Below are 24533 nucleotides of genomic sequence, written 5' to 3'. Positions count from 1 at the left end.
CATAAAAAGCTTTGTCACTTGACACGGAAACCTCTCTGGACTGTAATAAAATATGAAGGGAAGGAAGGAAGGGAAATGGGAAATGAAGATCCTCTGGGGTAGTACAGATAGAGGAGGGATCCTCAAAGGCTAAGGGAGTAAACCACGCATGAAAATCCTTCTTTATGTTAGGCCCAGCGAGCCAGGAAAGAAGTAATTGTTTGATTGCTTTCAATGTACCTATCCAAATCCTCACACGCTGAAACCCATATAGTGTATGAGCCTGCACATTACTTCAAAATATTACCAGCAATCCAATTTCAAATAGTAACAGGAATAGTCAACAAATGACATAAGCTGTTCTTCCAAACATTTTACAGCTGGATGCTGGCATTATGACTATGCCAGGCACATTTCTTTGCGAGTTGTCGGCCGAGTTCATTGACTCTACACAACTGGAGAATACTGCGGTTTACATTTTCTGCTTTTCCCCCAAATTTTTGGCAAAATTGCAAGAACAAAACTAATCACAAGTGATGAAATAGAGGCAATAGTTAATGAAGGTGACAGCAAAGCGTCAGAATTGTCAGTTAGTGACATAAAAGTCAGTCTCCCGAGATTCCTTCCGGCAGTGGTAGTGGAAGCAAGAGCAGCACAAGTGACCATACAGACGATAATGCAGGTGCACCCAGCTCTGCCTAGACAGACGTAAGTAATTTTGATCCCAGTCCATCAACTATGATTCCAATGTATACAATAATCAGCAGGGGCCTATATTACCATTACATTTTGATCAAGAGACTGATCCACTAGAGAATTTTTTTCTAGCATCAAGAAAACCTCATAGATGCCATCAGGAGAAAACGTCTGACTTTCTATGGACACCTATACAGAATGGATCCTAATAGATTATCCCATAAGATCTTCAAGGTTGCTAACAAAGGCAAAGCTACTGGATTCCCCTGAACCAAACAAGTGGACAAAGATCTTGCAGAGCTTAATATTAATCAAGCCGCCATTACTGACAGAAATGCATACCGTTTAATGGTCAAAACTAAACCTTTCCTAACATCCCTTACATCAGCTAGCCACAAAGGAGCCGGGAATTGGTCAGAGGAGCGCAGGAAAGAATCAAGGAAATCTCTTTCATTGAAGTCTGGAATATTGGAGTTCATAGAGAGGAGAGCAATTGTAGCAGTGAAATTCTGCTCGAGGAAGTGAGTGGAAAGAATGGAAATAAACTACATTTACATCCAACAGCAGGAATAGTTTAAGTTAGATCTGAAATGGTGAAATATAGTGGGACGGCAGGGAGTATTACAGTAGATCAATATGGTTATCATCAATGTGAGTGAGGTATCTCTTGATTGGACGAAAACAGTAATTGCACCTATAAGCAAGTTAACAGGAAAATATTGTAAATACGTCATTGTTCACTATACTAGGCAAGGTGATCACAGGCATTTTGGAAAGGACGGTGCGATCAATGGTAGAGAGCAGCTTGGATGGAAACCAGTGCGGTTTTAGACCACAGAAGGGCTGTCAGAACCGATTTTTTTGTATACAACAATTGAAAAATTCTACGAGAGGATTAGACAGTTATGTTTGTTTCGTAGAACCTAAGAAGGCATGTTGCAGAGTACCAAGGGAAAACGTGTTAGCTGTACGGAGTGATTACGGTGTAAGTGGTAGATTACTAACGCTATTCAAAGGCATTCGTGCTGCGGCGATAATGAGTTCTTGTTTCAAAGTAGTTACAGAGGTTAGGCAAGGCTCTAATTTTTCATCTTTGTTGTTTGTAACATACATGGATAATTTACTGGAAGGTATAAAGTGGCAGGGAGGAATTAAGTTAGGTGGAAATGTAATAAGTAGTGGCCTATGGCGACAACTTTGTCTTTAAAATCAGACGGTGCTGAAATCCTGCAATATAATATCTCGGAACTTGAAAAGAGGTACAGTGAATATGACATGAAGGTTGGTAATTCCAAAAGTAACTTCATGTCAGTGGTGATGAAAACTAAGTAGTCAGGAATACGAAATTGAAACAGGTGGATCGTTTCAAATATTTAGGATTTGTATTGTTCCCGGATCGTAGTTTGCAAAGTGAAACTGCATCGAAATGCTGCAAAGCTAATGCAATGAGCTCGCAGTTGCGATCAGCGGCATTCTGTAAGAAGGAAGTCACCTCTCGGACAAATCTACCTGTGCATCAGTTTGTTTTCAGACCAACTTTGCTGTACGGGAGTGAAATCAGTGTTGATTTGGATTGTCTTATTCATAAATAGTAAGTATCAGAATATGAAAACAGTGAGATGATTGCCGGTAGAAATAAGTGAGAACTGTGGAAGAGGGTTTGCCGAAATGAGGAGATAAAGGCTAGGTTAGGAATAAACTCGATGCATGAAGCTATTCGCATAAATCTACTTTGGTGGAGGGTTCATGTGAGGCGAATGGAGGAGGGTGGATTACTAAGGAAAATAGTGGACTTGACCATGAAAGGTAATAGAAGTCGACAGAGACCAAGGCGACGATGGCTAGACTCAGGTTTTCATGAAGTTATGAAAGAAGTGTGGAACTAAAAGAATGTATAGAGGTACTTGTAAATAGACGACTGTGGAGGTGCGTAGTCAGTTCACAGGCTCTTGCATGCTGAACGATGAAAGGCGTAGAGTTTATAAGGAAGATATTTGTATGTATCTATGTATTGTACCGGTAAAAGAGCCCGACTCTCAGATTATATTTTATAGTAAGTAAGAATATAGTTCTCAGGGCTAAAACTGGGTGACTAGTAGCTAGGGCTCGGTACAGGAGATAGGGTCCTATCTACAAGAAAACTTTGACTGAACATGAGTTTATTCATATAAGACATGAAATTGCACATCGCCTCCAGGTAGATATAAGCTGTCTTCCACATAGTCCTATAATATGGCTCGGATTCTCCAGTTCACCAAGCCGATCAGGTTGGAACACGTTCCGGAAGATTCCAGGGACTCCGTACAGAAGCAGCTGGACTGTCTGGATTGGTAGAAGGTAGAGATGCCTCGAACTTTCGAGGCCCAGGTTGAACCCCGATGATCCTGGTTATGTTGCAGATAATCATTTACTACCTCAGTCCAGTGTGACTGAGAGGGTTGATGTCTCCAAGGTCACTCGCAGTACTGATAAATCTGAGTTCATAAAAACCTTGGGTGATTAACCTATTAGCGAAGTCACTGGTAATTATTTGTCAAGACTTTCAAAATTTAACACTCGTAAAATGATATGTCTCTGTATACGAGGATTATGAATACTTTCGAAGTTCACCACTAGCAAAAGTCTTCGTCTCTGAATAAATAATGGCAAAAAAAACACAAGTCCCTTCTCATGAAACTATGACCAAATTTTAAGTTCACCACCAGCGAAGGTCTTTGAATGAACACGGACGAAAAACATAAGTCCATCCACATGAAAATCTGAATAGATTTAAAGTTCATCACTGACGAAATTTATAAAGTTTTGAATCAACACTGGCGAATGTACAAGTCTTTGAGTGAACATGTACAAAAAACACAAGTCCATCCACATGAATAAATTTACAGTCTATCACTGGCGAAATGTATAAGTCTTTGAATCAACACTGGCGAATGTACAAGTCATTGAGTGAACGTGTACGAAAAACACAAGTCCATCCACATGAATAAATTTACAGTCTATCACTGGCAAGGTATCCAAGTCTTTGAATAAACACAGGTGAAATCCTAAATTTATGTTTTAAAGACGTTGAATGAAGTTAGAGTTCATCACCGGCAAAGTTTATGTCTTTGATCCAGTACCAGCAAAATCACAAATTTATGCTTACGGGAACTTAAAGCACATTCAGAGATCATCACTAGCAAAGTTTATAAATCACTGTTTATTAGAGGAATGAGTCTCTTAACACTCGCAAATATTGCAGGTTCAATTTATGAAGAATTCGTTCTTTAACACCCGTAAATAATACAAGTCCAATTATGAATTTAGCACACGTAAATAATACAAGTCCATTTCATGAATAATTGGAAAAATTTCAGTCTCGAACACCCGTAAATATTGTAAGTTCAATTATGAAGACTTAGAAAATGTTCTTTAACACTCGAAATATTGCAAGTCCACTTGAGAATACTTGGAAGAATTCGTTCTCCCACACTCGAAGAAAATACAAGTTCACTTTATGAAAACTTAGAAATTACAGAGTTCCTCGTCGGGACTGTCACTACACGACGATAGTAGCAGCGAGAGTGTCCACGCTGACTATTCAGCTGTAACTGAGTGAACAGGCTACAGTGGGCCCTCCTTTTATTCGATCCGGGGCGTCTACGTCACAATACGGCTTGACTGAATATCTCCTAAATCCCTCGATGAATTTACTTGAAACTTGAGCATTGCGACGTTCAGGTGATCCCAAACAAGATGACATATCGCTCAAGCCGCTAGCATAATTATTACGGGAGTTAAAAAATTTTCCCCGTCGAACAATCCAGAAGATGTGACGTGGAGTCTAGAATATACGAGTCCAGGCTGGGAACACGTGTGTGACTGGCGGGTGGTCTAACTAGCCCCTGTGGCTACGTCACAGCTCACAGATGTCCTTCACTCGCTTGCTTGCCCCGCTGATGGTAAACAAACCAGGCGTGCTCAGAACATTACGCGTGGTAATTAAATGTAATTTATACTCAAAAAATACTCATGTACGGGTCGTAACCGTTACAGTATGTATTTATGTATGTATGTATGTATGTATGATAAGGAACTGGATTCCGATATATGAGAGACATTCTGAAAATTTAAATTTACATTCTTTTCACATGTGTGAGCGTATCGTTGTTTTCTGTGTATGATGTACAGGTTGTCAATATGTCGAGTATATTACAGTGCTTAATTTATTAAGAAATTATTACTTTAGTCTTTTTTTGATAAAAATACATATCTTTCAAACTATATCCTATGTACAAGGTTCTCAAACATTTCTTCCTGAAATATTAAGGAACTGCTTTATTTCTACTAAATCTGTTTGACAACTTAAGAAACGTTCAAATATGATTTACCACAGAATAACACACAATAAAATATCTAGGTTTCTGAAATTTAATTAAATATTACACTAAAGATTCCTCTTTAAATGGTTTATGCTCTTCAAGTCTGATAAACATTACCTGTGTGCTACACATTTTACGGTTGCATGTAGATCCGTGGGCTGGGGAGGGCAATCTGAAAAAATAAACAAAAATTATTACACATACACACTACTTCATGTACCAGTTAACATGCTGTACTTATCGTTAATTCATATTGTAAGTTGTGGATATACGGTATTTACACATGAGCTTTGTATGCAAAAAATAACTTCAATTTCAACTTTATCTTCATTTTATCATCTTTCCTACTTTTCAAAACTACATTCAAGCCTAACGTATTCAGATGTCATTTCACGCTGTCTTTCTACTGAAAACTCGCAATATTCCAGTTAGTCGAGATGTTCGTCTACTTACTTCCATGTCTTACCATAAGTTTGCAACATTTTCGTAACACAAATCATTTGTCGCGCTGCTTTCTTTTGGATGTTTTCCAGTTCATGAATCAAGTGCTCCTGTTGAGGGTCCCATACACTAGAACCATACTCTAATTGGGGTCCTACCAGTGACTTATATGCCCTTTACTTTACACCTTTACTAGAACCACTACACACCGTATAAAGTGATCTGTGACATTTATTTAAATCCCGTTTACGTGATTACCCCAATGGAGATATTTCCCAGGTACTCATAGTAATCTCCATGAATTACTCTTATCCCACCAACACAGTCATTAAAACACTCCCCCAAACGTATCATAGCATGTCGGTTGCTCAATATATTTCCCTCTCACTCGTGCTATTGACATTGATATCAGAACAGCATATGAGTTAAAAGAATATGGCTATTCCGAAAGTCTACCAAAATTCATCGAGCGGACTGGTCATCCCTTTTAAACCGTTACACTCTGGCATAGCTGAGACTGTAAGAGTGCTTAAACTAGTATTTAGTTTTGATATCCCATGTGACAGTCCAGAAACTAGCAGCTCCCATTTTGAATGTGATTAGATCTATAATTGAACAGTGGTGCGGGCAAATAAAAGTACCAAAACGGACCAAATCCTACTTTTTCTGCCAAAGTGATCTACGTACCAACACCAGTTCAGTGCTGAGTGACCTACATCAGATGTTCTATCCTTCTATTATTAAAACCCATCGACAAATGGCACCGTGACCCCTAAGTGATGTACTGTCTAAATAAATATCTCGCACGCCATTGTCGTAACTCACAGTTACAGATGCTTATCGTCGCTGCCGGGACAAAGCCCTATGTGAAACATTTTAGCTTAGAACTTTGGCCGGTAAGGTTCTGTCATCTAAGATGCAATATTGTGTTAATATTGTCAAGGCATTCTCGCTCTTCATAATGTATGTGCTGCAGGTCAGTATAACTCGAAAAGTATTATCACTTAGGAGGTTTCGTCCCGGCAAGGATGCATATGTTTTGTTGAATGCTTACCAGTTTAATGCTAAAAATACTTATGTTTAGGAATTAGAGTGGATGATGAAAGATTTCCGAAATAGTGAAAAATCTTTTCAAGAAGCATAGAAAATTAGTGGAAAGTGAAACTGGAATAAAAACGTACATAACTATGAAACACAAAAAGGTGCTGGGGAAGGAGAAGATTTTTTATTGTGATAGCGCCTCATCGAAATATATTGACACCTCGAAACGTGGAATTAGTAAGGATTCATGCCAGCGAGTCAAAATGGATTATCCTGATGTGGCTTTTAAAAGAAAACCTGTAGAGAGCTAGTACGTTAGGATATACAGTACTTGGTGTTTAACCCTCTCATGCATGCATTTTCATGTTAAAGACATTTCTCAATTTTTAATTCAGTGAAAGTTTACAAAATACCATCACATCTTCTAACGAAAATTATAGGTTAATTTTCTTCTAAAATAGTAGGTACCGTACCTCTTATGAGTTACGTACCTGATTCTGGTAAGATATTAGTAATATATTGTATGCATGATAAAAACCGTAATAACATTGGAAAGGACTCATGCTTCTGCTATAGAAAACAGTTTTACTCACCAACTACGGTTAATTTATGTGGTAGTATTAACTTCAGAAACTTGTATAAGTGACATGTAAATCAACAGTTCGAAAGACCACCAAAATGTTTCCCGTTTACATTTCTTGGATTAAGGTGGGACTAGTGCCGCACCTCACATGAGGTGTAAAGTAAAGTTTAGAGTTTTTATTTTGCGGTGCATTAAAGTAGACACGTATTAGGGACCTCATATAAGGTTCTACGCAGGAGAAGTTTAAACCAGCTGGCACCACCAATCTTGTAAATAGAGCAGATATTTTAGCGTTACCAAACGTTGTACCTCAGTCTGCATATAAAAGAAACTGACTTTGGCAATATGCTCAAATGTTTGAGTAATGAAACTAATGGTTTTGAATAAATTATGAGTGTAAAGGAGTAACTGTGTAGACTTCTTTAGGTTATTAGGTTATACCAACAACTTGTATTTAGATCTTCCTTCAACGATCACAAGGCTTTAGATCACTTTTACAATACTACGCTTATAAAAGCTTCATTTGTTTTTCTTCTTTTTTCACGTTATCTATTCTACTTCTCGATATCGACGATTTTCAAGATGGTAAACAATTTATAAATAAAGGTTTGGGACACATTTGTGAGACTAAACCCTGGTGTTTTCAGGGAAATACATCACTAAATCACAGGGTCAAACAGTCTGAACATCACAGTGTTAATAACCTCTGCAGCGAGTTAAGGACTACTTAGGACTAAGGATTCTGTTACTTACCAGTTTTGTAGCCGCCAGTACGCCCTTTCACTCTTGGGCGTCTTCCTTTTGTATGGCTACGTTCTGCAGTCTTACCGTATGCCATATTGGAGGTACCGCTTAACTTACGTTTTTCATGTTCATGTTCTTCAATTTCTTTCCTAGAAGCACAGGAACGAATAGATTAATTTGGCAAATATGGTCAAGACCAGAATTTCTGTATGTGTCATATATCTCAGATATAGTAAGATTGAAATGGACTGTTATACCGAAGGACAAATTTCCAAAGTAAAATACGTCAGCCATACTGAGAGATCACTGAACCAAAAGTAAGATATTGTGGATATTAAGAGGCACTTATGTTTACTATTAGACCGCAGTAATGGCTTGTAGAATGAGATCTGTGTTGAAAGGCAGTGCAGAGGACATGAAAGAGTGCAATATTTCACAATTACTGTTCATAGATTAAAGGGACCACTTACTAAAACGCACAAAATGTTGGATATGATACAATTGGCTTAAAATGTATTAAACAATTTGTTCTATGCCGATAACTTGGTCTTAATGGGAGACTATGTCGAGTATTTGAAATCTTATATTTTGAGACCTCAAAAGAGGAGTAACGAGTGTGATAATATCACCATCTGCACGATTGAAGTGATGTCGTTTGGGAAGGTACTTAGGGATATGAATAGTCATGTTAGTAATACGATATCTGATCAAGTATGGTCTTTCAAAAATTTAGAGCGTGTATTCTTCCAGGAGGCAGTGTAGTGAGAGAAATATAATCAAGGGGCAAGGAAAGTAATTAAGTGATTTCGTAGTTGCAATTACCAGTATTTTGTAAGAAAGAAATGAGTTCGAAGGTGAAATTATCCCTAAGCACAGCACTTCGTATTCAGGTCAACTTTGTCGTACACTTGCGATAACCTATTGACATGCTGGAAGGTACAGACAGGAAGGTACAGAGATTGCCGGCAAAATCAGGTAGAAATAATGGCGATTGAATTTAGTTGAACTCAGTTTATAATAAATGAAGGGAAATTAAATTATCAGAAGAGAAAGAAATGTTCTTTTAGGAAATCAAACTATAAGCATGCCTTAAGGTAGCAAGAATCCCATGATACCGTCTTGAAGAAAACTATAATTGACCCAGGAATCTTGGTTAGTAATGATGGAGAACTGGAAACGTTACATGTAAATTTGAGCTATTTAATTGAAATCCAGTTGATAAATGTTAGTGTATACTCTATGTGTAAAGCTATAAATTTTACATTACGGACATACTGTAATTTAGGAACGTTTATCACCAAACCACCTCGTGGCATAACTTATCAATCTAACTAATGAATCACTACCGAGGTTTAGCAAACAAGTGATAATACTACTTGTAATCGACGTCTCTAACAAATTTGTTGCTCTCTAGTATCTTACTTCAAATCAAATACGATGCAACATTGGTGAACATTAAAACCACGAAGTCTAATTTCTTTACCATTCAGGCAATTTCTCCAAAATCCAGTTCCGTCCACCAAGCTTCTTTTCTTTTTCCAAAATTATAAGTTGGATATTTTGTGATTTCTCTAGTAACGCAGTTTTAATAACCTTAATAAGCGCTTATATAAATTTCATAAATATATTTGTGAAATATTTTAAGATAATACGTCTTTTTGTAAGTTGGTTCACAGTTTTTCATTCTGCAGTTTTGCGAATGTCGTTGTCTGGTTCACTGGGTTCTACCTGTATTCATGTCGTATTTGTCTTTGTACATAACACATCTTCTTCAGTTTATGCTTACCTTAACTTTAAGTGGAATGGAGTATTATATTTTCATTTAGGAAATTGTATTTTAAGAATTCGAATTCCTTCCAGGAGAAAGATAATAAAACATTGATAGTTCTTAAGCTTCAAGATAAATATTTTAATCTATGATTCTTCTAAGATATTTGAAATGTTTTGATAACTCTTTTTGCAAAGTTACTGACAAAATTAGATAAACATTACAGCCAGAAACAACTGTCATAATATGAAGACGTCAGGAAAGGAAACATATTTGTTTCCTTTTATATATATTGAATGCATGTCATGTTTTAAATCTGGCTATAACAATACAATGGGTATTAATTTGCAAATTAAAATATCACATTATGAACGAATCACGCAAGTTCAACGAAGGTTGTCACGCAGTTTCGTCCTAGGCTGATATGAGTCCCAATTGCGTTTAATGCAGATCGCTTGCTTGGAAGTCCCACTAGGGGGCGTACAAGTATCTCTCTCATTCATGGATGCTAGACACCAAATAAGTCGTTAGTAGCAATTTTAACAGTATGAACCACAGATGTAAGCTGAGTGAACACGCAGCATGCCAAGGCGGCAAATTTGACAAGCTTTCGGCCAGTTAGATGAGATTGAGAGAGGCTGCATCGTCAGACGAAGACAGATAGAATGACGTTTGCCGGGCTGAGTAGCTCGGACGGAAGAGTGCAGGCCGTCTGTGTCCAACTTGGACGGCTCAGTTCGGTGGTATTTGAAGGTGCTCAAATACGTCAGCCTCGTGTCGGTGCATTTACTGGCACGTTAGAGAACTCCTGCGGGACAAAATTTGGGCACATCGGCGTCTCCAAAATCCATAAAAGGAGTTAGTGGGACGTAAAATCAATAACTATATAAAGAATTATGTTTCGGCGCGTTGCTCGTTACTTGAACCTTTTTGACTGCACTGTGTGTCGGTATTGAACGCAGTGGGAACGTGACGGCACACACACGCATCGAGAAAGCTATGCAGAATGGTTTCATTGTGCGACAGGCTGTAAGCACTCCACAGGCGTCCCTGTACAACATATAGAGACATGTCACGAGACCTGGGTATACGCCTGTGTCCACCATTACCACATCGAGGTATCTACCAGAGCAGGATCTGTCATCGTCGCGTCCCTTCCGACGTCTACCATTACGACCTGATCATTGCCAAACACGTTTGAACTTCTGCTAGCAAGGGGCAGGATGACAGCTTGCGAACTGGCAACGGGTGGTGTTCAGTGACTGATCACGCTTCTATCTACACACACAGACGATCAACAAGTTCGGGTTTACAGACGTCCTGGACAGCATAGTGATCCACGCTTCCTCTTAGAGCGGCACACCGTCCCAACGAGAGGCATCATGGTGTGAAGCGCCATTTCCTAGGATTTCTGCTTCAAACTGGCGTAAACTGAAGGAACCCTGACGGCGCGGCAATACGTTCAGGAAATTCTGCGACTGCATGCTTCCCTTTCTGGTGCTGCTCGACAACCCTATTTTCCAGCAGGATAATGCCCGACTTCACACAGCACGGGTATCTTTAGCCTGCCTTCGTGAAATCAGCATGCTCCCTTGGCCAGAAAGGTCTCCAGACCTCTCTTCCACAGAGAATATTTGGGACCAGACTGTACGAAAACTACGGCAGTTTTTAGATGGGGAGGGGTGTTAGTCACTTGCGCCAACTGTGGCAGGATTTCTGCATGCCTCCATACCCGATCGTATCACCACAAGTTTCCGTGCTATGGGTGGTCCAACACCAAACTAAGTGCATCCAGCAAGTGTTTGTTACCCTGCAATGATGGACATCGGTAGGGGTGAAGGCAAGGAGGTGGCAGATGCCTCCTTCTGGAATGCCTTACGGCCTAATTCATTTTTGGGTCACCTTTTCTCTGTCAACTTGCAGTTGCAGGGAGACTAAAATTAAACGTATAATTAATTAATTCGTAATATTATAAACTAATGCAAGCCTCCGTGGCTCAGGAGGCAGCGTGCCAGCCTCTCACTACTGGGTTCCATGGATCAAATACCGGTTACTCCAAGTTAAAATTGTGCTGGACAAAGCGGAGGCGGGACACGATTTTCTCCGGGTAATCCGGTTTTCCCTGTCATCTTTCATTCCAGCTACGCTCTCCATTATCATTCCATTTCGTCTGTCAGATCATAAATACTGTATGCATGTAAAACAGCCATAGGGAAGACATGGGGCCTAAGACCATCACTGGTAATGTGGATATATACAATGACCATTAGACCGTTGATGGCCTATGCTGTAATCATCTTGTGGCAGAAAGTAAGTCAGGGAAAAGTCAGTAGTAGATTGGATAGCCTACAGAGAATGGCATGCATAGCCATAACTGGGGCTATGAGAACTACGCCGATAGAAGCCTTGAATACTTTACTAGACCTCCCATCACTATGCAATTTCATAAAAAGACAGACTAGAATGAGTTCATATAGAATTGCACAATCAGAGTGCTGGAATGCACAAAGACCCAATCTAGGACACTTTAAAATCAACAGAGTAATAACAGAGGAAATTATACACATGCCTTCTGATCATACGATACCGAAGTACAACTTTGAAAAACTGTTTGAGACCCAGATAATAAAAAAAGAAGACTGGGATATCAACAAATGGAATACTGAAAAAGAAGATGTACTCTGGTGGACTGATGGCTCAAAGACTGGGGATGGCACAGGAGGAGAGATCAACTGGGGAAGACCTGAGAGATCAATCCAGATGAGCCTGGGCAAACATACTACAATCTTTCAAGCGGAAATGATAGCTATCACAACATGTCTTGAAGAAAATCTAAAAATGAACTAAAGGAATAAGAAAATTTTCATTTTTACGGACAGCCAAGCGGCCATTAAGGTTCTAGAAGCAGTCCGGATAATATCCAGAATTGTCTTGTATTATCATTCACTTCCCCTGAAGCTCTCAAAGTACAACATTAGTAGAGGAGCAGTGGGGTTCCCAAATCATAGCGTCAGCACTTTTTTGCTGAGTAAGCACCCGAGGTCTAGTAGTATATCTATGCGGGTTCTGACCCGAGGTCATTGACCCCTAGTATAGTGGTTGTACAACGCCGATTTTGCGGATTTGCATAAGAAAGCAAGCCTAACCTCACAGACACCATCTTAGACGTGGACAGTCACTATCTTGGAGGGGCCTAACCTCAGTTTTACAGCCAGTTACCCTTCCCCACGTGGACAGCCACTATCTTGGAGGGTTGAATTGAAAATGGGGATAGCGCCTAACCTCAGTTTTACGGGAAGATGCCCTTCCCGACGATAACAGCCGGAGGGACCGAACCTCAATTAAACGGCATAATGCCCTTTGTTCGTCGACATTTTCAAAATAGTTGTTTTTCGAAAATTTATGAGAGCTGCGCGCTTCTACTTTGCCAGCGTGTTTTGTGATGTACTACAAAGTACTACAAAGTTGAACAAAACCGGTGACCTCCCCTTGTAAGCCTCGGTTTAGGAGATAATGAAATTTTAGTTAAGGAATATTTTCACCCCAACATCTATTTTACACTAAAAGTCATTTAAAGTATCACCGAGAATGTTTAATATTAGAAGACATTTTACCCCGAAACATTGATATATGTATCACCTGTTAGATGATATTTTTTCATACGTTTAAGCTAAAAATAAGTTTTCTGTGGCAATCGCTTGAGGAGATAATGAATTTTTTATATAAGGGATGTTTCCACCCCCAACCTACTTTTTACTCCAACCGTAATTTAAAGCATCTCCCGAGACTTTTTAAATATTAGAAGTAATTTTTACCACGAAACTTCGAAAAGAAGCTGTTAGGAGATAGTTGATATATATCATTTGCTAGAGGATATTTTAATTTTTTATCAATTATAAGCTAAAAACAGTTCTCTCAGTCGAAGGGATAATGAGTTTCTAAGTTTAGGGATGTTTGCACCCCCAACGTCGTTTTTACACGAAATGTAACTTGAAGTATAATCCAAGACTGTTTTTAACGTTCGAGGTTGTATTTACCTATAATTTTGATTAGTTATGTTGTCAGTTAGTTCTGTCTTTCTTTCTTTCTTTCTTTCTTTCTTTCTTTCTTTCTTTCTTTCTTTCTTTCTTTCTTTCTTAATCTATTTACCGTCCAGGGTTGGTTTTTCCGTCGGACTCAGCGAGGGATGCTACCTCTACCGTCTCAAGGGCAGTGTCCTGGAGCGTGAGACTTACGGTCAGGGGAAACAATTGGGGAGGAAGACCATTACCTCGCCCAGGCGGCCTCACCTGCTTTGCTGAAAGGGGATGTTGTGGGGGATGGGAACATTGGAAGGGATTGGTAAGGTAGAGGGAAGGAAGCGGCCGTGGCCTTAAGTTAGGTTCCATCCTGGCATTTGCCTGGAGGAGAATTGGGAAAACACGGAAAACCACTTCGAGGATGATTGAGGTGGGAATCGAACCTCCCTCTACCCAATTGACCTCCCGAGGCTGAGTGGGCCCCATTCCAGCTCTCTTACCAATTTTCAAATTTCTTGGCAGAGACGAGAATCGCACCCGAGCCTCTGGGGATGGCAGCTAATCACGCTACCTACTACACCACAGAGGCGGCTCGTCAAATAATTCTGCCATATGAAATTCATAGGTTGCATTTTTAAGCCAGTAGCAACTAAACAAATTAACGGATAAAAATAACAGTTAATAAGATGGATTGTACGCATAAGTCATAAGATTGTAGCTCATGCAGAAAATAAACGATGTCAATTCTGCCATAAGAAATATATAGGCAACATTTAGGCCCATGGCAACGAAACAAATTATTGGATAAACATGACAGTAAAAAAATTGGATGGGAAACATACCACTTGAATATGTAGGCATAAGTTGTAAGACCTAGTTCCATAATTAGCTTTTTTTTTTGCTTTGTCAAAATAACTGTTTGAACTTTTTAAGAAGTTTGTATTGTATAGTACTAATTATTTACGTATTAATTTAGGCTTATAATTATTTCTTATCTATAAGATTCGTTATAATTTTATATACATACCGCTAATAATACACTCTTATTTACAACAGGCTTTTTTTGAACAAAGATGGGTGGATGAGGGGTGGAAAGGAAAACTCTGAAACGAGCTGGTACTCTTCGAAAGTATTTCGTGTTCGCAATGTAGACTATACGTCCGCAATCAACACACAACCGAACATATCACCAGTAGGAATTATTGCAGTTGTCTTTCTTACTCTGAGGTTAAAATAAAACTTACCTTGTAGGTTCATCCATTTGCTCACTCTCACCATACTCATCAGCACCACCTTCTCTGTAAGGAAAGAAAACAGCAGTTTGAGTAGGATCAAGGTCACTAGTGTACCAACGAAACAAATTATTGGATAAACTGTCCAGCATACCAGAAAATAAATGCATTCTTATACAGTTTGGATGGTAGGTAGATAGTAGAGGTCACCTGAACACAGCTGTCTTCACTTCCCACAGCTTTGACTGAGCGATCATATCAACTACGCAGAGGGAATTCCGTGAATAGTGCCCTGCACGAGCGGTTTAAACCGTGGACAGAGTCATGAGCAGACGACCGTCGAGTCATGAGAAGGCGAGTCTGTTTCAGCGGCACCATCTTGTCTCACATTCAGTGGATTCGCAGTGATGTATTGCAGTTTTTCAATAATAATAATAATAATAATAATAATAATAATAATAATAATAATAATAATAATAATAATAATAATAAACTGCAAGCGATCTGTGTGAATCAGTGATGTGTGTCGGCCTTAAAATTCATCGGATATGGTTTGACTGATGAACGGGAAAGAATCCATTCGACACTTCATGCCAGACGATGCTAGCATGTAAAAGACATTTGAAGTTTAACAGAGAAAACTAGTTGAAACTCACCAATAGGACATTAAATTGAAATTGACATGCAGGCAGCGTAAATGGCACCAAATGGCACGGTGTGTGAGAACAAATACGAAGAGGATGATGATGATGATTATATCGTTCCGGCATCTTAGGTCCACCGTTAACACTTGTTAGCCTTTCCAGTACTCCTTCATCTTGATGGAGAATGCAGTTCGGACCACTAAGCACCAGATCGTCTTCTCACTCTTTCCGGAAAATTCTTTATCCTGTGTACCCAGGTCCCGAACTTTCTTCTCCCTTGAACCAGTGTCTCAGAGACGCCTGCCAGATCCTCCTTCAGGGCAGTTGCCCATGGAGTTGTAAATTTCCAAGTTATGAGAAGAACAAAAGTGTTTCGAAGTGTTCGGCTGTTAGGCATTCGAGACAGATGACCGTAAAATTTAAGACGGTGCTTCCCCATAACAAGTGAGACCTTTTCAAATTTAGTTTACAGCTCTGCATTTGACCTCAGGAATATTCGCCCTCAAAATATTGACGTGGGCCGAGGATCATTCCTATGAATTTCCTCTCACTCATTATCCTATCTACCTCACTGTGCTGTGTGAGGCCCAAACATTTAGCAGCATAAAAGGCTTCAGGACATACTACTGTGGTATAGTGGTGGTGTCTGGCCTGTCGTGAGGTCGATCTGGACTGATTAGTGGATATGCAGAGATGAAAATTTCTTTCCTTGCGTTTACATATTTCATGAGATTGACTCTCAAGCAGTCAGTCACCACTGATCTGCATTTAGGGAAGTCGCCCACGTGGCAGATTCCCTACCTGTTCTTTTCCTAGCCTTTTATTAAATGATTGCAAAGAAATTGGAAATGTATTGAAGATCTCCCTTGGTAAGTTATTCCAATCACTAACTCCCCTTCCTATGAACGAATATTTGCCCCAATTTGTCCTCTTGAATTCCAACTTTATCTTCATATTGTGATCTTTCCTACTTTTAAAGACACCACTCAAACTTAATCGTCTACTAATATAATTTCACACTATCTCTCCACTGACAGCTGGGAACATACCGCTTAGTCGAGCAACTCGTCTCCTTTATCTCAAGTCTTCCCAGAGCAAACTCTGTAACATTTTCGTAACGCTACTCTTTTGTCGGAAATCTTCTTTCTTTCTTAATCTGTTTAACCTCCAGGGTTGATTTTTCCCTCGGACTCATCGAGGGATCCCACCTCTACCGCCTCAAGGGCAGTGACCTGGAGCGTGAGACTTCGGGTCGGGGGATACAACTGGAAAGGAAAGCCACTTCGATGATGGCTGAGGTGGGAATCGAACCCACCTCCACTCAGTAGACCTTCCGAGGCTGACTGACCCCGTTCCAGCCCTTGTACCACTTTTCAAATTTCGTGGCAGAGCCGGGAATCGAACCCGAGACTCCGGGGGTGGCAGCTAATCACGCTTACCACTACACCACAGAGGCGGACCACGTTATTATAATTGTTCAAAAGTCGTAACGAAGATTTCCAATTAAATTATTAAAGGAAATGAATACTGAAGAGTAGCTTCATTTCACTAAAGTGGATTCTTCACATTCATCAACAACACAATACTCTAATTAAGTTGAAATACATGTTCAAAAAAATAAGTTTCAAAGTTGGGAAATTCAGCTAAAATATTAAAAATCAAATAATTTTCAAGAATAGGCTAATATAGTACAAAATGGTTTCTTTCCCGGTCGGTTGTAAACATTGGAAGGCTGTGTTATGATGAACGCAGTAGCGTGAAGCTTGCTTTAGAAGTTTCAATGTGATATTTGAAGAATTCGGGAATTTTTCTGACATAATTTTTCAACAGGGAAAAGGATTAAACATATTTTGTCACTTTTCAGAGAAATGACCTCGACCATATCATTGTCAGATCTCACGCTAATTGTGACTATTTCAACTTTCAACAAAAAGCAACTCTCATTGGCTGATGCGCCTTAAAAGATTTGTCGAATGGAAGTTACTAGATGCTCCTCAAAAGCCATTTCTTCTCGAACTAGCATCACCATACATATTTGGTAGAAAGATTTTTCAATTTGACATTTGAAATTTCGTGTGAACGTAACATTTTTCTCCTCGAAGTAAACGTAAATCATCTTTCTCAGTAGTCGTACTAGAAAAGAGAACGCCAACAGTAACTGTGTGTTTTACTGTTGACAGGGTATTTTTCTCCCAATATTTCGTCAATATTCATGCTATGCCGTTTCGTAATTCATCCTGCTTTGATCGCTCTGCCATACATCTGGTTTTTTTTAGTGTCCACTAATGCAGTATCACCTGCGACATCCTCTTTGTACTAAGAAAGTAAACTCGTGTCCTTATCGCGAGGTGGTGCAACTCTTTTTGGACACACCCCCAATTGATGTGAGCTACATGTACCATCTAAAACACATACCATCCCTCCTGCGATGCCTAAATTTCTGTTAGTACCACGAATCGAACCCGGGCCAACGTGGACGGCAGATAACAACACTAACCGTTACGCTACGGAGGCGGACGTCGTTGTACTGTTTCTAATTCTTCCTTTTTATCTTTAACTGCCTTGTAATTTTCCTGAAAGAGATGTCATTCTAATGAAAGTTGGTAATGCTGTTAAATTGCCCATTGTATATTCCTTTTGCTACTTCTTATGTCGGTAATCGTAATTACCAATGCAGATGGCTTAATTAATTGCATGTGGCCTCCTACGAAGCCTGGTGCAGATCTTGCGCGTTGACTGCGTATAAACGACCTGCTCGTCTATTAGGATCGGATCCTACCTATTGATGAATTCTAATGATGAAGATGGCACACACCTAGCGCCCGAACTATCGAAATTCACCAATGAAGGTTAAAATCTCCGACCTGGACGAGAATCGAACGCAAGAACCCCATGGACCAAAGGCCATCACGATGAGCATTTAGCCATGGAGACGGACTGCAGATGACTTTATCTATATATCAATATTTAAGTAATGGTACATCGATCCAGTTGATGACCATATTTTACATAAGGATACATTATCATGGTCGGTAGCATAGGGAAATCACTCTAATTATGTCATACAGCACTATTCCTCCAGAATTCGAACCTCATACGGGCCTTTTTCCAAATTAATTACACTATACTTTCCTATGATTGCCATTTGAAATGTTGCTCTAGAAAATATTTACGTTTAGATAAAGGAAATCGTGAATCCTGTTATTAGTAGAAATCACACTTAAATATATTGTGGTGATTCATTTCCAAATGTCATGGCATTGGGACATCGCAGCAGGCTAACATCCGTTTAAATAAGACGGATATTGAAATTCCGTAGTGATTCACAGGATAATTAGAACATGGTAAATCACAAAGTCCGCCTTTGTGGTGTAGTGGTTAGTGTGATTAGCTGCCACCCCCAGAAGCCCGGGCTCGATTTCCGGCTCTACCACAAAATTTGAAACGTGGTACGAGAGCTGGAACGGGGTCCACTCAGCCTCGGGAGGTCAACTGAGTACAGGTGGGTTCGATTCCCACCTCAGCCATCCTGGGAGTAGTTTTCCTTGGTTTTCCACTTCTCCTCCAGGCAAATGCCGGGATGGTACCTAACTTAAGGCCACGGCAGCTTCCCTCCTTCCCCCTTCCTTGTCTATCCCTTCCAATTTTCCCATCCCCCTACAAGGCCCCTGTTCAACATAGCAGGTGAGGCCGCCTGGGAGAAGTAAATCACAAACGAGGAGGAATTTCCTTGATCATAAGCATAATATTGGCAATAGCCAGAATTCACTAAGTTATTCCATATTTATGTTATATGCCAATCCTTACTTGTCAAATTTCGTCCAAATACTCGCTAAGAGGGACGAAAATATCTTCAGTGAATAATTTGTTAAATATGCAGGCTACGCAGTGACAGTTTGAAACGACCGAGCTCGATAGCTGCAGTCACTTAAGTGCGGCCATTATCCAGTATTCGGGAGATAGTGGGTTCGAACCCCACTGTCGGCAGCTCTGAAAATCGTTTTCCGTGGTTTCCCATTCACACCAGGCAAATGCTGGGGCTGTACCTTAATTAAGGCCACGGCTGCTTCCTTCCCGCTCCTAGCCCTTTCCTGTCCCATCGTCGCAATAAGACCTATCTGTGTCGGTGCGACGTAAAGCAACTTGCTTGACAGTTTGAAACGTTGGTCGAGTCGTGTTTACACTGTTTAGAATCGAATATATTTTTTTATTACCGTTATATTCCTCATGGTAATTCGTGATAATTTAATTGTGCTCATACACATGATCAGTAGTTGAGCATTTCGTGATCTCTTATAACCCCTACCTTCTGATTAAAAAGAAATACACTTACATCAAAATCAGTAAGCTACAGTATATTATTTCAGTGACATTCAACTGTTAGGATGTTGCAATTGCCATCTTTCCTAATATTTTGAATTGAATCTGTGAATATTCTTACGCTTCGGAAGGAATCTTTCTTTTCAAAATGCAGGTGCTTTCACGCTCTACTATCAGTATTGTCAAGTATTGCCCATATCAAAGTGAATCGAGCATTTCTTCCAACAAAACACCACCAAGAAAGAACAGAGTCTACTAATTTGAGCCCCTACACTCAGGTATATTAATACTCTCAAAACTACATGCAAATCTGTCTTTTCAACAACCATAGTATACATATTCATCATCCAGTTCCTGCTAGTACCTGTACCTGTAAATTGGAAGAGGTATTCCGCCCACATTACTTAGAAAACAATTCGATAACTTCAGAACAGTATAGTACGTGTGATTTGGTTTGAGTATAACTGATCCCATACAATAAGTCGTCCAGACGTAAACTAAAGCAGAAATCATGCTATTATTAGTAGTAGTAGAACTAGCAGCAGCAGTAGTAATGTAAAAAGGAATAATGTGAACGATTTAGTGGGAGTTATTCGGTTCCATAATTGTGAGTAAATATACCTTGAAAATTTTCTATTGTACTATTTTTATTATTCTATATTTTGTGGATTTGTTTTCATAATATCACTGCCAGTGTAAAAATAAATTGCATAAGTGTACATTACGTAAGTAGTATGAGATTTTGGGCCTCAGAAAATGAATGCAAATACAGACCTCCCCCATAATGTGAAAAGAAAATAAGCAAATATATGAATACTCCAGTATTTTCTTATCAGGACGTCCGTCTCCATGGCTAAATGGTTAGCGTACTGGCATTTGGTCACAAGGGTCCCGGGTTCGATTCACGGCAGGGTCGGGAATTTTAACCATAATTGGTTAATTTCGCTTACACGGGGCTTGGGTGTATGTATTGAATTCATCATCATTTCATCCTCATCAAGACGTGCAGGTCGCCTACGAGTGTCAAATCGAAAGACCTGCACCTGGCGAGCCGATCATGTCCTCGGACACTCCCGGCACTAAAAGCCATACAACATTCCATTTTTTTCTTATCAGGACTCTTGTAATTTCCAATACAGAAATATTCTCTCTAAATTAAATTGCTATTTTCGCGGTTTTATTATTATTTGTTATTACACTCACGTTCATAAAAAACACCTTGAAAGACTACAGACAGGAAGTTCAGATTCACAGGACATGTCCATTAGTATGTTCTGCAGAAACGATTAACATTTCAGTCACCCAGGTTCAGCATGTATGCTGTTGCCTAGTAGGCACTGGATCCTCCATGGACACTGATAACTTGTTCCATGTTTGATGCCATCGACGCGTACAAGGCGCGAATGGCGTCCTGGGGTATAGCCATACATGCTGCATTCACCTAGTTCCATAGTTCATCTTTGGTGGTTGGCATTGGGTCACAGCGCCGCACCCGTCGTTTCACCGTATCCCACACATATTCGATTGGTGACAAGTTCGGTGATCGGGCTGGCCAGGGCAACAGTCTGACATCCTGTGACAACAAGAAGGCACGTGTTCGTGCAGCAAAATGTGGTCGGGCATAGTCCTGCTGAAGTATGGCGTCTGGAGTGTCGTACAGGAAGGGTATGGCTACGGGACGCAGGATGTCATTCACGTAGTTCAAACTGGTCACAGTGCCCTGGACACGCACCAACTGTGATTTGTGGTTGTACCCAATAGAACCCCACACCATAAGGCCTGGAGTTGGCGCTGTATGTCTTGTGCAAATGCAGTCAGTGTGATGCCTCTCCCCCTGTCTGCGGCGAACCAAAATGCGGCCATCATTTTCAAACAAACAGAACCTAGTTTCGTCCGAAAACATATCTGCTGCCATTCCTGTCCCCAGTGACGTCATTCCATACACCATTGCATTCTAGCATGTTTACGCACACTAGTCAAAGGTGGGGGGAGAAGTGGACGACGCGCCGGTAACCCAGACCGTAATAAACGGCGATGGACTGTCACTCCTGTACGGTGTGTTACACTGTTCCACTTTTGCGCCAGAGCCGAGGAGGACGCAGATCTGTCCTGCAATGCCATTCGGATGAGGTGTCGATCTTTACGGGGAGTGGTCTGGGTGGTGCGACCAGGCCCATCACGTCGTGTTCTACGGCCTTCTGTGAACCATTCTGTACACACCCGTTGCACTGCCGACACAATTCGTCCCACACGAGCAGCAATTTCCCGGGTGGATGCATCACGTTCTCTCATGCCAATAACGCGGCCTGTTTCAAACTTACTTATTTGACGGTACGGTTCTCGCATACGTCTGCGAGGTATCCTCCACGTCTGCTCAAGTCACACTGATCCATTACCTTCGGTTTATAGCGACAACGTGAGAAGCAGCACATTTTTCCAGTCGGCGGTGGTGCGCCGAAATATCGATGTGGACCTTGAACTTGAGGCCCGACATGGTTCAAATACTAATCATTTCTTCAGAACATACTAATGCACATGTTTTATTAATATGAACTTCCTATCACTAGTCTTTCAAGCTTTTCTGGTTTTTATGATAATGAGTGTATTTTGAAGCTAGTTAAGATAACGTCCTGCTCCTTGGCTAAATGGTTAGCGTGCTGACCTTTGGTCATAGGGGTCCCGGGTTCATTTTCCGGCAGGGTCGGGAATTTTAACCATCATTGGTTAATTTCGCTGATACGGGGACTGGATGTATTTGTCTTCTTCATCAACATCCCATCCCCTTCACAACCCACAGGTCGCCTACGGGCGTCAAATCAAAAGACCTGCACCTGGCGAGCCGAACTTGTCCTCGAACACTACCGGCACTAAAATCCATACTCCATTTCAGTTAATATAACGATATGTATGAACTGCTTTTATTTGATAAACAGTAATTCTTTCATCGATGCTTTTATTTCCTAATATCGTAAATAATTTCAATCCGAAGTTGAGTTTCATACAATACATTTCGGTTTAGAATGAGGTGTTTGTGTATAAATACATAATCAAGTAGAGAGTATTATACGGTTTTATTCAGTTCGTACTAAATGACCGTAACCCACTATTTGGCATGTTGTGAAAATCGTGACCAGTATTGTGTAACTAAACATGCAACTGTGCCATACCATCTAACAGGAAACATCCATAAAAGAAAAAGGGAAGAAGATTGGATAAAAATCGGATTATGATTTATTTTCATTTTACCCTATCTGAAGATAATTGATTGTGAGGGAAGTGATGGTTGTTGTTTCAAGGGGAAAACTACAGGATTATCAGTGACTCTGAAGGAATTCATCTTACGTATACAAACCCATTGTACGTGAGAAAACGATTTTTTTAATGCTAGATGTTTTACGTCGCATCAACATGTAACGCTGTACAGCAATACTGAGAGAGGAAAGACTCAAAAGTGAAAGTGATAAATAAATACTGTAAGTAATGTCTGTCCGCCTCTGTGGTGTAGTGGTTAGTGTGATTAGCTGCCACTCCCAGAGGTCCGGGTTCGATTCCCGGCTCTGGTTTCGCTTTAACGTTACGTATAGAGTTTCTCCATCGCCTTCTTACTAATACATAATCAATCTGATTGCTGAAATTTTTGTTGGGTATGATCCAGGTGGACAGTCGGCGTGAGTGGTGCTGATACATCGTCTTTATATTTACTAAGCTGTCATCTGTGGCAAACTGTAGCAAATGTTCTCCTCTTTCATTTCTCATCCCTAGTCCAAACCGTCTAACTACGTCTCGAAGGTATCTCTCATCTTAGGTGCATCCAACTTTGGCATTGAAATCCCCTAATATGTTGACTGGCTGCTTCCTTGGGATTCTATCGAGTTTCCTCCTATCTGATTGTATAAATTACATGCAGTTACTTGATTTGAAATCCTATAACTCTATTTGTAATGGAAACACTCGAACTCTTGATCTTATACCGTCGAAATCAAACAACATTGTGGTATAAAAAAAACACGGATCCCATCATACCTGCAGAGGCACAGCACCCTCCCTTCGACATTGTGGTTCATGTCACTGTCACTTGTAGTCAGGTTCACTTAAAAACTAAAGAAAGCTATAGCTTCAGAAAGGCCAACTTAAAAGCTTTGTATAGATGTCTGATTAATAAAAATGAGATTCGATTTATGCAGTAATGATGTAGATTTAGCTGCAGATTGGTTTCTTTTGGATTAGTGTATTCTGTGATAGATACTACTCTTCCAATATCAATTGCCAGGAAGCGTAATAGATATCCAGTCTGGTTCACGTTATTTCTCACCTCCTTTAACATGCCCACTTTCCCGGCCAGAGAAAGGGTGTTGCCCTCTATTTGGCCCACCTCACCCCTTCAGGATGAGGAATGAAAGAATAAAAATGGTTCACGTTTGATAAAAAAACAAAATCGGAAATTAAAAGGGTATCATTGAAAGAGAAGTCCGACTCGTTGGCTGAATGGTCAGCGTACTGGTCTTCGGTTCAGAGGGCCTTCGGTTCGATTCCTGGCTGGATCAGAGATTTTAACCTTCATTGGTTAATTCCAACGGCCCGGGGGCTGGGAGTTTGTGCTGTCCCCAACATCCCTCCAACTCACACACCATACATAACACTATCCTCTACCACAATAACACACCGTTACCTACACATTGCAGATGCCATCCACCCTCATCGGAGG

At 40.3% G+C, this 24533-nt stretch overlaps 1 protein-coding gene across 1 annotated transcript in view; it reads right to left on the bottom strand.

The window, feature by feature from the left end:
* The window catches only part of Hml (Hemolectin), a 586263-nt gene extending 563941 nt beyond the window's left edge, over positions 1-22322 (bottom strand). Inside the window, exons 1-4 of the mRNA XM_068226073.1 lie at positions 22225-22322; positions 14877-14930; positions 7855-7994; positions 5154-5208 (exon numbers count right to left, since the gene is read on the bottom strand). Of these exons, the coding sequence (XP_068082174.1) occupies positions 5154-5208; positions 7855-7994; positions 14877-14930; positions 22225-22322 (347 nt within the window). The remainder of the gene's footprint in view (positions 1-5153; positions 5209-7854; positions 7995-14876; positions 14931-22224) is intronic.
* Between the last annotated feature and the right edge of the window lie 2211 nt (positions 22323-24533).

The sequence above is a fragment of the Anabrus simplex genome, chromosome 2, assembly GCF_040414725.1.
Source record: "Anabrus simplex isolate iqAnaSimp1 chromosome 2, ASM4041472v1, whole genome shotgun sequence".
Taxonomy (NCBI): Eukaryota; Metazoa; Arthropoda; class Insecta; order Orthoptera; family Tettigoniidae; genus Anabrus; species Anabrus simplex.
This window is presented reverse-complemented; position numbering and strand designations above follow the sequence as displayed.